We start from the raw sequence: 15,203 nt of genomic DNA, 5'->3' as shown, positions 1-15,203 counted from the left end.
TTATACATGTTGATGAATTGTTATCTCCCTTTTATATAAGGTATGCATGTATAGATATGATTGTATAGGGAAAAAACCAAAACGTCATTTTTGTCTTTTGGAAAGTGTGAAGAGGATCGAATACTTTGAAAATATGTTTTGAAAAGGTACATCTGTTGTATGTATGGGAAATGGGAGAAAGTAATGGGCTTAGTGAAACTATTTCCTAAGTAATTATTAATGCTATGAAAGATTGGGAATGGGGGTTAATAAAAGGAAAAAGAAAAGATGAATCGCTTATGGCGTTGATTAAAATGATTGTTTTCGAGAAAAGTTCATACTTATGTATATTTTGTGTAAACTGTCACATTACTATTCTAGTATGAGATTGAGCATTCATAAACATAGCTATCTGTAAGTTGTTATTGTTGAGGCCCATGTTGAGAGCCCTACTGGACTATATGTTCATCCCACGTTGTTGAATCTTTTTCAGGTGTTGAGTTGAATGTGCTACAAGATTTGGATCTTCTTATTTGTTGGCCACGGGGCCTCTCTTGTATTGGCAGAATGCCATATGTGTAAAATGGTTGCACCCTTCTTCTTGATTCGTTAATGATGTAAGCCCAAGGGCAATTTATTTATTATACTCATGTTGTTTTTACTTGCATACGAAATGAGAGCAATGTTATTCACTTCTACGAGTTGAATATACGAGTTTATTTCCGCATGTTATCTCTGAAATGGAATTAAGTAAATGAAATTGGTAATACTTCGAGTAATAAAAAGTGGGTTGTGACACAACCCATGTTGTTTATCATTATCCTCATGCTCCCTTCCTATTTGACTCTCCCTAGCTTGATTCTGACTTGATTTCTTATTACCCTCCCTTCTTATTTGACTATCATTTGAGTCATTCCCAACGTCATCAACTATGATGTCAATATCAGACAAGTTTATATCAATAATGTCTGTGTCACCACAACATATGGCATTACCACCCTGTTCTGTGTCACCACCACCTATGGCATTTACCACCCTGTTCTGCACCATTGGGATTTGACAACAACTTACTATTGGATGACAAAACCGTAATAGTATCTACACCCTTCTCTACATACACTACTACATAATCCAAACCCTTATAAGCCTCAAGCATTTTCATCACATCAACATCACTGTAAATTGTTTTCAACCCAACATCTAAACTATAACCAAGCCATGTATAGTACATATCTATGTTTGCTTCTTTTCCACCAACAAGGTCATAATAAAGGTCTCTTAACTCAAACATGGACATTTTTTCAAGGTCACAGTTAATTATTTTATTCACCCTACTATCCTCATAAACAACATGCGGATGAAAGACATAATGGCCCCCATGGTGCATTTGAACAGTTATGAATTTGTCTGACATTTTCAGCATTCACTCCTAAAGGAGAAAAAACTTTCATCAATACATTTTGGGACCACAACCCTAAACCCTAAACAAAGATATAGTCATGCATGTAACCAACATAAACTAAAATAATAAATAATCCATAATCCTGAAATAGATCACACAAAACAGAAAAAGAATATAAAAGCATAAAGTCATACAATACAAATGCCTACAGTATACACTGAGGATTAAATGCGTACAGTCATACAATACAAAGCATAAAGTAATAGAATTAAAAAAACCTATTCTTTAGGCATAAAGTTAAAAGTTAATTGAAGAAGGAAATAAACAAAGTAATACACTGAGGATTAGGGATAAACTTTACCTTTTCAGTGCATACCCCGCACAAAACACAATGACAATAAACAAACAAAGTAATACATTGACATCATTCGCTACAATAAACAAACAACCATAAGGGACCACAGTATATGAACAACTTCATATATACAAAACCACCATACCAACAGGATATGACCAACTGCATCGAACACAGTGTCCATGACAAAAAGTTAACTACTAATGGTACAAAAAAGGGAGGCACACAAACCCTAATATACAAAACATTAGGGGTGCAACTCGGGCGGGCTCAACCCGAGCAACCCGAGCCCAGCCCGAGTTTTTTTAGGGCTTGGGCAACTATATCTTGTAATCTGGACGGGCTTGAGCAGATTTTTGATGCCCGAATTGCAATTCGGGCCGGGCTTGGGCAGAACCAACGGCCAACACAAATTACTGTCCTTACCAAAACTACTCAAGAAGAATCCGCTCTAATCGATCTAATTAGTAAGTTAGATGATCCTAAGTTAAAACAAAAATATACAGATAAATTAAAATCCTTATTAATCCATTCAGATTCCAAACCCAAGTTTGATAAACCTATAATCAGTCTATCCAAAACTTTAGAAAGATTTAAAAATAAACAAAAAGACGTCACCTTACAAGATTTACAACAAGAAATCCATCAGATTAAAAACACAATCAAAGAATTACAACATAAAGATAAAAAATTAGAAGATGAAATTATTACCCTCAAACTTGATAAAAGTTTAGATAATTTCCAAACTAATGAACAAGAATCCCCACATGAATCTGAACATGAATCTGATCCTACTAATCCTGACAATTTGATATTTGATAACCGATCACACCACTCTCAACCCAACAATCCTGAAGACAAACGGTTAAGCCTAATCAACAAACTTTACATTCAAAAATGGTATTCTAAAATCAAAATAATTGTAAATGATTTTGAATTAGAATTAATTGCCTTAATTGATACTGGTGCTGATTTAAATTGTATCCAAGAAGGATTACTTCCTACTACATATTATGAAAAATGTCACGAAAAATTAACTTCTGCTAATGGTACTAAAATGCATATCAAATATAAATTACCAAAAGTACATGTTTGTCAAGATAATATATGTTTTAACACCTCTTTTGTTTTAGTCACTAATATGACAGATAAAATTATTTTGGGTTCCCCATTTATATATTTACTATATCCCTTTACTACATCTAGTACCGGAATTACTACACATGTTCTAGGCCAACCAGTTACATTTAAGTTTTTATCTCCTCCTGAATTATTATACTTAAATCAATTAAAAGATTGTTCTATTTCTCATCAAATTAACCGCCTTACTCGGCATTTAAAATTCCTAAAAGAAGAAATCAATCACAAAAGAATTGATCAACAATTAACTAATCCAGTTCTTATCTCTCAAATCCAGGATTTTCAATTAAAACTCGAATCAACTGTTTGCTCCACTTTACCTACTGCATTTTGGCATAGGAAAAAACATGTAGTTACCTTACCCTATATTAAAGATTTTCATGAATCCCAAATTCCTACTAAATCTCGACCTATCCAAATGAATCATGAATTACTTGAAATGTGTAAAAAAGAAATTAAGGAATTATTGAAAAATCATATAATTCGTCCAAGTAAATCACCTTGGTCCTGCCCCGCTTTTTATGTTAATAAAAATGCTGAATTAGAACGAGGTGTTCCTCGACTTGTTATTAATTACAAACCATTAAATTCTATTTTAAAATGGATTCGGTATCCTATTCCTAATAAAAAAGATTTAATTAAACGACTTAGTCAAGCCGTTATTTTCAGTAAATTTGATTTAAAAAGTGGTTTTTGGCAAATTCAAATTCACCCTAAAGATAGGTATAAAACTGCATTTAATACACCCTTTGGTCAATATGAATGGAATGTCATGCCATTTGGTTTAAAAAATGCCCCTAGTGAATTTCAACATATAATGAATGACATATTTAACCCATTTAGTCATTTTTCCATTGTCTACATTGATGACATATTAATCTTCTCGAAATCAATTAGTGAACATTGGAAACATTTAACTGCATTCTTTTATACAATTAAAAGTCATGGTCTTGTTATTTCTGCTCCTAAAATTAAATTATTTCAAACTAAAGTCAGATTTTTAGGATATGATATTCATCATAATACTATCCTACCTATTAGTCGATCCATTGAATTTGCTTCAAAATTCCCTGATGAAATCCTTGATAAAACTCAATTACAAAGGTTCTTAGGTTCCCTCAATTACATTGCTGAGTTTTACAAAGACCTTAGGAAAACTTGTCAACCTTTATTTGATAGGTTAAAAGATAATCCTCCTCCTTGGTCTTCTGTTCATACTTCTATTGTTAAACAAGTCAAACAATATGTTAAGTCTCTTCCTTGTCTTGGTATTCCCACTGAAAATTCATTCAAAATTATTCAAACTGATGCCTCCGATATTGGTTATGGTGGCATTCTCCTTCAGCAACTTACTCCTCAATCATCTGAACAAATTGTTCGTTATCATTCTGGTGTCTGGAATAAAGCACAATTTAATTATAGTACTATTAAAAAAGAAATTTTATCAACTGTTTTATGTATTCAAAAATTTCAAGATGATGTTTTAAATCAAAAATTCTTACTTCGTGTTGACTGCAAATCTGCTAAATTTATTTTAGAAAAAGATGTTGAAAATCTTGCTAGTAAACAAATTTTTGCCCGTTGGCAAGCTATTTTAAGTATTTTTGATTTTGATATTACCTATATCCCTGGTTGTCAAAATTCCCTCCCTGATTTTCTTACCCGGGAATTTTTACAGGGGGGTAAGAGATGACTGCACCATTTACTGCTTACCATAAATCCCGAATTACCTATTTCAAAACTCTCATTAAACAACTTACTCATCGCATTCACCGCCTCAAATTAGCTAGACCCACTACCAAAAGAGCCCAGTATATCAATTACCAACAGATTCAAGCTCGCCGCAATTTACTTGCTCACAACTACAATTGTTTACATCATCATCAAGATCATCTAGATCTTCTTTCTGGTTGCTAATCACTGTTTATTATTTCACAGATGTCTCGACCAAGGCCTCCTTCAAAGGCTTTGGCCTCCTCTTCCCATAAACCACATCAACTCATTGTCCCTCCTCCTTTGGAGTCAGTTACCCCCTCTTATTCACTTGACCTCATTAACCGTTACCAAACCCTTGGTACTATTCAACGCCCTGATTATTCATCTGCATTGGCCTCTGATCCTTTTGTATCTAGCCAATCGGTTTCAGTTACTCCATTCCCAGTTAACCCTGTTAAAACATCTCGGTCTGACTATACCAATTCACACGTTACCAACCTGTTCTATAAAGAACCCAGTCACCCAAGAAATCAAACCATCAATGACATTGCTAAATTCCATTTTGGCTCTGGATGCCATTTCACCCTTTCCCATCCAGAGAAAACTTTAGCCTATTACAAGGATATTTTAATCAACCATCATTCCATCTTAATCAAGCCAATTCAGGACCGCACCTATGCCTATAAGGTCCTATACCATTCACTCTATATTCACAACATTGTTTCCATGGCTGAATGGGGAAATCCTAACCAGCTTCGAGATCTACCTGGTCATTCTATTCCATACAATTATCATGATTACGTTGATGCTTGGTTCAAGATTTTCTTGTACCAAAATGAAACTTTTAGTCATTCCTGGTTCATCTCATTTGATCAAAAATTCAAATCTGAATTACCAACTTGGTTTCTGAGATGGTGGTCTCACTATGGCGCCATTTCAGCTATCCTTCCTGATGATCTCAAAAATATAATTCATTATTTCAACTCTGTTTATCCATTTTCTGCTCACCAGAAGCAATTTCCCTTATTACTCATATTCATTGCCAAATACAAGATTCCATGGATATTCAAATGGCATTATGGGATTGATGATAATATTATCATCCGCCAACACACAGTTAAATGGTGGGATAAATTCAATGTTCCCAGAATTCTTGAAATTGTTCCAGTAGAATTTCCACCTGATTAATATGCTCCAACTCCTGCTCTTGCTCAAGCCCAGCAGAACCCAACTGCTGCAAGCACTCAAGGCAGCCAGCCCAGTCTTCCTCCAGTCAACCTTGGCAGCCCCTCATCCAGTGGCTCCAAGCCCAAATCAACAAAATCAAAGTCCAAAGCTGTTACTGCTCAACCAGCCCAATCCAACGTCAAGGCAAAGCCCATTCCACCTCCTGTTCAGCCCAAAGGGAAATCCAAAAGTAAAGCCCAATCATCCAAAGCTGACATGATCCAGTTAGCCCATCAATTGTTGAATCAAGCTAAAGCCCAATCCACCGATTCAGATAATTCAGATGATTCAGCTCAGGACCATTCCTCTGAAGAATCAACCAATCAATATTCCGGACCAGAGTTTCAAGATGCTCAAGACCCATTTATCTGATCAACATTGGATTTCATATAGATACAAATTAGCTTCAATCAATACTCTTTTGAGAAAAGCTGCCAATTTGTATTTATATTGATTCATAATTCACATGTTCCACCGAAAGTAATGAATAGTAAAAACTACTGTTCACTTTTACTGTTCACCGTCACTATTCAACCAATCAACTTTTGCTAAAGGCTGCTCAGTTGTGTAATCACTCCACCGAAAGCATCCGACAGCATCTGCTTTTCACCTGCTCGGCCAGCTGCTTTCAGAATTCACATGCTCACTGTTTTACTTTTTATTCCTTTATATTGTAATCAATTGTAAGCATTCAGGCATTCTTCAATTTTCTTCTCCATCTTTGTTGTAAGAAAAACCAGAGTGTTTTGAGAACCTTACAAGCTTTTCCGTTGTACCCAAGTAAAGATCCTTACAGTTGCTACTAATACAATTGTAAGTTATTTTATGTTTTAATGGTTTAATTATTTTTATATGGTTTAATTATTTTATGTTTTAATGGTTTTGATTTCGTAATCCATCTCCTTCATTTGTATATGCTGCTTCCGCCTTGATGGTATCAGAGCCAAGTTAAGTTGTATCCTGTTTCTAACTGTTTAGCTACTTCTGTTTAATCGTCTTCCTTGTTTGTTTAATTAATCCTGTTTTCAGTTCCTCTTAATCACCCACAAGATCAGTCTGTTCTATCCACCTAGTTTAAGTCACCCACTTCTTCCCAGTCTTCTGTAAGTCCTTCGGTTTAGGCAGAGTCAGACTTTGGGGTTTAAAGATAGGGTATGTATGCATACTAGGTCTGTGGTAAAATTGACAAGAATAGGGTATGTATTAAGATATCTGTAAAACTGGTTAATTAAATCAAAACAATGAATCGATTATTTCGAAGTAACTCATCAGTCAGTTCTAGGTCAACTGCTTTGCCTTCCATACCTAATCCAGGCATCATAATTAATGAAGAAGATATTGAAATACAAAATGATCAGATTAATTCTGGATGGAATATTCCAAAACTTCCTATTAAAGAGATTTAAAAAACTTCTTTTATAAATAATGTTTTTAAAGTTACTCTCCATGTTAAAACTATTGAACAAGTTTATGCTTTAGAAAAACCTAGAGAAACCTGTCAGTTATTTGATAAAAAATTAATCAAACGACATTTGGATCGTGGTTACAATTTTATGCATATTGGTTTAATACAAATTGGTGTCAATCCATTAACAATGATAGGACAAAATACTTCTGTTTTACTCTGTTTAAGAGATGCTCGTTTTCTTAACTACAATGCTAGTTTAATGGGCATGATGGAAACTGGTCTTAATAAAGGTCCAGTACATTTTAACTGTTTTCCTGATTTTACATTAAGTTTAAGAGATCCACATATTCTCAAAGCATTAACACTGAACATTCAATTACATGGTGAATATACTGAAATGTTAGATTCTTCTCACAATATTGCCTTAATTTATCGTGTTCATTATAAATGTATGCAAACTAATTTAAATGTTCATGCTCTACATAAAAGTCCCAAAGATAAAACTTTATTAATCCAAAGTAGTAGTACTAATGAATCAAACATTAATATTCCTCACATGATTGAATGGAAAGATATTAATTTACCTGATCAATGGGTTACTGTTAATGAAAATTACAAACATAGTCAACAACAATCTTCAATCCAAGACATTCAACATATTCAACAAAACAATGATGGATCTGTTAATATTAAATTCAATCGAAGTCAATCTTCTAGACATAGTACATCTAGTGTCCCTTCTGAAATATCAACTGAAGATGAAATATTTAACACTCCTTTATTTAGAAAAAACAGTCAAATCCATCTTGGTCCAACTAATCCAACTCCAACAAATAAATTAAAAGGGATTGATAATTCTACCACTTCCCAAATTAGTAAACCTGTTTATACTACTACCTCACATTTCCCTGACGAAGAAATAGCTTCAAATAATTCCCCAACTCAAACTGATTTCGACGGATTAATACCGCCTGTAAATCCTCAGCTAATGACAATTAAAAAAGCTTTTACTCCTAATTTAGACAAATTACTTATTGAATTCAAATCTAAAGAAAATAGATCTAAAAGACATGCTTATAGTGCTCAATATGATTCTGCTCAACAATCCCGCATAACTCAAAAATGGTATGATTTTATGGTTCAATATGGTTTTGAATTATCTTTCTTTGATTATATGGATCAATATCACAACAAGATTAATACAATCACAAAACACAAATGGAAAACTTCTCCAAATACTTCGGTTAGTTCTAATCATCCTCCATTAGAAAATATAATTATTGATCACCAAGGTTCTGAAGTTCCAGCCTCTCCTTTTAAATTACCTGGTAATGATACTGAAATTAAGAAGGTCATTGAACAAAATAATTATACTAATCAATGTCTAAAAACAATTGGTAAACAATTAGATAAATTAGAAACTAGTCTAGATGACCAATCTGCCAAATCAACTAAATCTCTAGATCAACCATTACTTAATCTGCCTAGTCATCGTTCCAAACGAAATAGTCTCGTTACTACTGACCAATCTACTGTCAAAGCTATTGAACAATTATTTACCAAATTAACTCCTAATGATACTTCTACATCTAAAGATAAAGGTCTTACTGTTTTAAATCAACAACCTATTACTAATACTATATCCGATCAATCTGAAAATGACACTACTGATAATGAACTACATCAATTAGCTCAACAATTTCAACCTATTACTCTGAATAAAATTCACTATCCCAAAGTTAATCCTCAAACTACCAAAAACTGGTATTCTAAACCTACTCCTGTCGACCTCCAATTTGAAGACACTAATATTAGTAATCAATTTTCTGTTTCTGCTAAAAGGCTTTATGAATGGAATATTGATGGTCTCAGTGAAGATCAAATCCTTCAAAAATTAAATCATTTATCTATGGACCTATTGTAATATCATTATCGGAATTATCACTAGGTGAATGGTAATCAGATGATGTATCAGGTTGATCAGAAGAGGAAGAATTACTAACAGAGTGATTTAATTGGAAAATATCATATAACTGATTTTTGGAGTTATCATCAATTTGGAGTTGATTGACTCTATCTTTTAATTTTATATATATAATATATATATAATTTAATAAATTATGTAATATATATAAATTAAGTAAAAGAGTTAGTCTTAATTTTTATTTATTTATTTTTTTTGGTTAGTCTTCTATTAAATAAAAGAGTTAGTCTTAATTTTTATTTTTTATTTTTTTTTGGTTAGTTTTCTACCATTAGATTAGCATCTTTTATGTCTACCCTTAGATCTACCTACAGGTTTCTGAACTCGGGCAATTCGGGCAACCCGAGTTCAAAATACAAAGCTTGGGCCGGGCTTGGGCAACAATGTTCGGGTTCATGGTCGGGCTTGGGCGGGCTTGGGCAGTGCCAAATACAATTCGGGTCGGGCTTGGGCAGACCCCCAACCCGACCGAACCCGCCCGAGTTGCACCCCTACAAAACATACGAGACCACAGTATACAGCAACAAAAAGTACATCAACTAACATTTCATATATATATATGCAAATCGAACCGAATGAAATACAAAATAAAAAGCAATGATCGAAAAAATACCTTACAACTTATTCTTCGTGAACTTTTGGGCTTTGTTTGCTTCGTAAATCTCCAAATTAGTGATAATCGAACAATCGAAGCCTTATTTTATCAAATCTATACACTATTTCGTTCGATTAAAACCCTAATTTGTTCAATCGTTCAATCGAACACCCCTAGTTCTCTTCACTTTCTTCTTCTTAGATGCACGACTGTTGGAAGTGAAAATGATAAGCAAGCTTAGATATATATATATATATATATACAAGGGTAAATTGGTCTTTTTACGTCTGCCATGCACGGTGTTAATGGTAGACATTAGTCTATCAACCACAAAGAAATTATGTGATGATATTTAAAAGTCAGAAATAATCCGCAGATGGCCTAAACCATAGGCGGTAAAAGTAAAATTTGCCCTAATTTTTTTTGTGGGTACTTATGAAGTTAGGTTGTCAGTCCTGTATATAGCCCTATATTTCATTGAGCATTTCCAACGGTTCACCTAATATTTCACCAAATTTGAGTTAAAAAATAGCCATTTCCTTAATTTGATACTTCACGCTCCAACGGTTCACCTTCATCAAATCTCAGTCAGGACAACCGGATGGTCGACCGGACCGGTCGACCGGGTAGAGGAAATTTTTTTTTTTTTAAACCTTTCTGAACTGTGTTGAACCAACCACTGAACTGTTTGAACCAACCAACGTGAACTGACCGATGTGAACTGGTAGGGGGCGATCGGTTGGTTGACCGGCCGGTCAACTGCCCGGTCGACCGGTAATCTTTATTTTTTTTTATTTTTTTTATTTTTTTGATTTCCCTCCATTTCTGTTCCTAATTATTTTGCAATTTGTTTTTCCCTCCATTGGTTTACCCGTAATAATTATTTTCTTCTAAAATCTCATATAAACACATTATTATTTATATGCCAGACAACTACACAAGGATCACAAGGATTATATCTTAAACAAAAACAGAGGGTAATGGATACTTTGAAATCCATGATATTTACTTCATTTTCATCCTCTTCTTCTTCCTCCTCCTCTGATGAGGAGTCTGATGATGAATATATGATCACACTTTTAGCAGCTTATGAGCAGAATACCAGTAGTATGCTTCAGATTCTTAAGTCAAGTGATAGCTCAAAGAAAATAAGGGGTTCTATTGTAGGTCACAAGTATATACGCAGAGATAGAAGGCAAGGTCATGACAGATTGTTTGCAGATTATTTTGCTACAAATCCAGTGTATTCAGCTACAATATTTCGGAGACGTTTTCGAATGCGTCGTCCTTTGTATTTGCGAATTTTGAATGCAATCGAAGCACACAATTCATATTTTATTCAAAAACAAGATGCAATGTCAGTTGATGATTACATACGTATTGGGGAAAGCACTGTGATTCAAAGTTTGCAACAATTTTGTTATTCAGTGATTGAAATCTTTGGAGTAGAATATCTGAGATCTCCGACACCAACTGACATTGCTAGGTTACTTGCTATTGGCGAGGTTCGGGGGTTTCCGGGTATGTTGGGAAGTTTAGATTGCATGCATTGGGAGTGGAAAAATTGTCTAAAAGCATGGCAAGGTCAATACGTAGGCCATCAAAAAAAGCCAACCATTATTCTTGAAGCAGTAGCTTCTTATGACTTATGGATTTGGCATGCATTTTTTGGAATGCCTGGGTCACACAATGACTTGAATGTATTAGACCGGTCACCTTTGTTTTCTGATCTTGCCCAAGGTAAGGCTCCCCCTGTCCACTACACTGTTAATGGACATAGTTACGATATGGGTTATTACCTTGCTGATGGTATATACCCGCAATGGGCAACACTGGTTCAAATAATTTTTTCTCCCCAAGGAGCAAAGAAACAACATTTTGCAATGATGCAAGAGTCTGCCAGGAAAGATGTAGAGCGGGCATTCAGAGTCCTCCAATCTCGATTCGTAATTATAGGTGGTGCTGTACGTTTTTGGGATCCAAAAATGTTTGCCAACATAATGAAGACTTGCCAACATAATGAAGACTTGCATTATGTTACACAATATGATTGTTGAAGATGAGAGGGAGGAGCACCTTGATTTTGATTATGAAATTTCATCTACCAACACACCGGTGCAACTTTCCTCTACTCCTACCAATGACTTTGAATCATTTTTGTCTCGTCATTTAGGTATGAGGGATAAAAATGCATATCATGCCCTCCGTAATGATTTAATAAAACATATGTGGCATCTTCGCGGTGAAAACTAGATTCACCACAGATATATTTTGTAATTTTGTTTAGTAAAGAAATAGAAGGTTGTCTTGTTTGTAATTTTCATTATGATGCACTATATTAACCAAGTAACGCAGAAGTTATGTGATTAGATGTGCTATTGTGGTGATCCAATCTTCAATATTCATAACTGTTCTCTGTTCAATTTATAACAATCATCAAAATAATTTATTTCAGTATGACAATTCTGTTTTGGAGTTCTATAATTCTGTTTTGGAGTTACAAGTTTGGTTCACTATTGATTCCCCAATAAGTCTAGGAACACAAATATGAAATATAAAATATGACATATATGTTTTACATGAAATGAGTCTTATATGTGGATCTCATATCATGTACATCACATTTCATATGAGACATATCTGTCTCGTGTTTTGTATTTATATTCCTACCATTACTCATTGATTCCCTTCCATCCTTAAACAGTGAATCACACATTTCCTAAGAATCTTCAATCTTTTATCAAATTAAAATTTGATGACAAATTTGGTAAAAATCACCTCCAATCTACATCAAACTTTTACATTTCTTTCATCAAATCAAGGCAAAAAAAAGCTTTTTACCAAATTTGTGATTCTCAAACTTTTGGGAATAGGTTTGGAATTTTTAAAAAGATTTGATGATTAAGGGTTTGGCATTTTTAAGAAGTGAGGATTGGAGCATTCAATTTTTTCATCAAATGAAGCATTCAATTAATTAAGGGTCTGGCTCGTGGGATTCATCATGCATGCCATTATTTGTGCATTCGAATAATTGCTTTTGTAAGGATTTATCTTCAATATTTATAATTGGACTGATTGCATGCATTTCAGTATGTATATTCAATGTATTTGTATGTATATTTATTTTAAATTCAATGCATTTTCATTATTTGTGCATACATTATGTGTGCATTATTCAATGTATTTATGCCATACATTATTTGTGCATTATTTGTGGCATCAATTATTTGTGCCATTCCATAAATTATTTGTGCATTATTTGTGGCATCAATTATTTGTGCCATTCCGTAAATGACTTTGATGTTGATGCATTCAACCTACTTTTCTGCCACATTCAACATTTACCTTACAGACATTGTACTATATGTGGCAAATCATCTATTGAACCACCTACCATTCAGAAGATCACACCACCTACAATTCATTATATGAACCACCTATCAATTCAACCACCTACCATCCTCTATATCAGCTGAACATTGCCATCACCACATTCACATTTCACAAGTTTTCACTGAAGCCCTCTAACCACACACTCTACATTTTCAAGTGTGAATCCACATCATCACGAAAGCAGCATCAGTAGGAATAGAGGAACAAGGCAGATCATCAAAACAGAACAAAAAGACAACATTATTGGAGCAAGGTGATTCACGGGGCAACCGGTTGGGCAACCGGCCCTTTCAATTTTTTTTTTTTTTTCGTTCCAGTGTGCATGCCACTCAATTCTTCAACTGGTTCACAGAAGACAGGAACATAATTTCACCATATGTTACTTTCATGTTTTCTAAATTAATGTAGTTTATTAAAACCTGCACCACACAATAATTACATTTTAAGTTTCACTTGATGTTACTTTCTTGTTTTGAAAATGCATGTAATTTATTAAAACCTCAACCACAGAACATGAGTTTATTTACTTTCATGTTTTGAAAATGAATGTTTTTTACTTTCATGTCTTGAAAATTAATGTAGTTTATTTAAACCTCAACCACAGAACAAGAGTTTACTTTAATGTTTTTTAAATGACATTAGTTTATTAAAACCTCAATTACAGAACAAGATTTTGATTTTTTCTTCATGTTACTTTAATGTTTTTAAAATGAATATAGTTTATTAAAACCTGAACTATAGAACAAGATTTTGATTTTTACTTGATGTTACTTTGTAGTTCTATAAAATGAATGTAGTTTACTAAAACCTGAACTACAATACTGAATTTTCAGTGTGCATGTTTTATTAAAACATGAGCTACATTCATTTGATATGTACTGAATAGAGAGTCTGCATGCTTTATACTACATTACTATGTTCTTAAATTTTCAGTTGCCATGCTTCATTAAAAATACATGTCTACATTTTAATTCTAAGTTCATGTTTTCAGTAAGCATTTTAAAAGACAGTGTTTATGTTAATTACTTCATTATAGCACATTTTTATTAAAATTCAACAGATATTTACATCATGCCTAGAACTAAAAGAATGAGAACAGAAGCTGGTGAAAGTTCTAACCCTCAACGACGCGAACAACAGCAGCCTCAAAATCAGTCATATCCTACAGATGAATTTCTCAGTGAAAGTCATGAACTAGCTTTTCAAAATTTCTCAAGCCGACCTATTGTAACAGGGAGGAGGGTCAATCTGCCACCTCAATATGATGCACTACTAGTTAGTAAACTTGAATCAATGGGATGGCTAAATTTAATTAATTTACCCCAAAAGGTATATCCACGGCTAGTATCTCTTTTTTATGTTCACCTAAGAGTTACTCATGAAGAAGATGGAAATTTTACTCTTTTGTCATATGTGAAAGGAAAGGGCGTACAGTTTGATGTTCCTACTTTGGCACGCATTATTGGAGTTGAGGTAGGTGAAGAAAATACCTATTTTCAGACTGACGCTGAGTTAGTTAATATTGTCGGTAATGGTACTGATGTATATACTGCTATATGTCAGAACAGATTTACTGGAACTAGTTTACAAGCAAGACATTTAAAATCTTATCTTCGGATCCTCCACCGGTGGATTGTAGAAAATGTCACTCCGAAAAAAGGACATTATGATGCGGTCCCATATTTTAATGCCTATTTGTTATACTGTTTTGAGGTTGGGCAGAAGTTAGATTTGTCTTACATAATTATGAAAGAAATGGTGCTGGCAAATCAAGAAATGGGTCGGTCATTACTGTTTGGGGCACTCTTGACAAAAATTTTCAAATATTTTAAGGTTCATCTTGCAAATGAAATGGAGATCAAAATCCGTTCACCCATTACGCAATATACTGTGAATCATGCTGGTGCAGCCGCCAATTTAATGGAAAATGATAATGCTGCAGAAGATTCAGAGGATGAAGTCCCACCAGATGATGGTCGACAAGATCCTCCTGTCAATGTGATG

At 33.9% G+C, this 15,203-nt stretch overlaps 1 protein-coding gene across 1 annotated transcript; it reads left to right on the top strand.

Annotated features, from left to right (window-relative positions):
• The first annotated feature begins 10,786 nt into the window (after positions 1–10,786).
• Positions 10,787–11,863, top strand: LOC145805198 (uncharacterized). The gene has a single exon (XM_082900258.1). The coding sequence runs from the start codon at positions 10,787–10,789 to the stop codon at positions 11,861–11,863; it is 1,077 nt and encodes a 358-aa protein (XP_082756384.1).
• Positions 11,864–15,203: the final 3,340 nt, after the last annotated feature.

The sequence above is a fragment of the Camellia sinensis genome, chromosome 13 (assembly GCF_055761805.1).
Source record: "Camellia sinensis isolate YWXY chromosome 13, ASM5576180v1, whole genome shotgun sequence".
NCBI classification, from domain to species: Eukaryota; Viridiplantae; Streptophyta; class Magnoliopsida; order Ericales; family Theaceae; genus Camellia; species Camellia sinensis.
This window is presented reverse-complemented; position numbering and strand designations above follow the sequence as displayed.

Excerpts from the sequence above, each read along its gene's own strand:
- LOC145805198 (XM_082900258.1), top strand. The coding sequence starts at position 10,787 with ATGGATACTTTGAAATCCATGATATTTACTTCATTTTCATCCTCTTCT.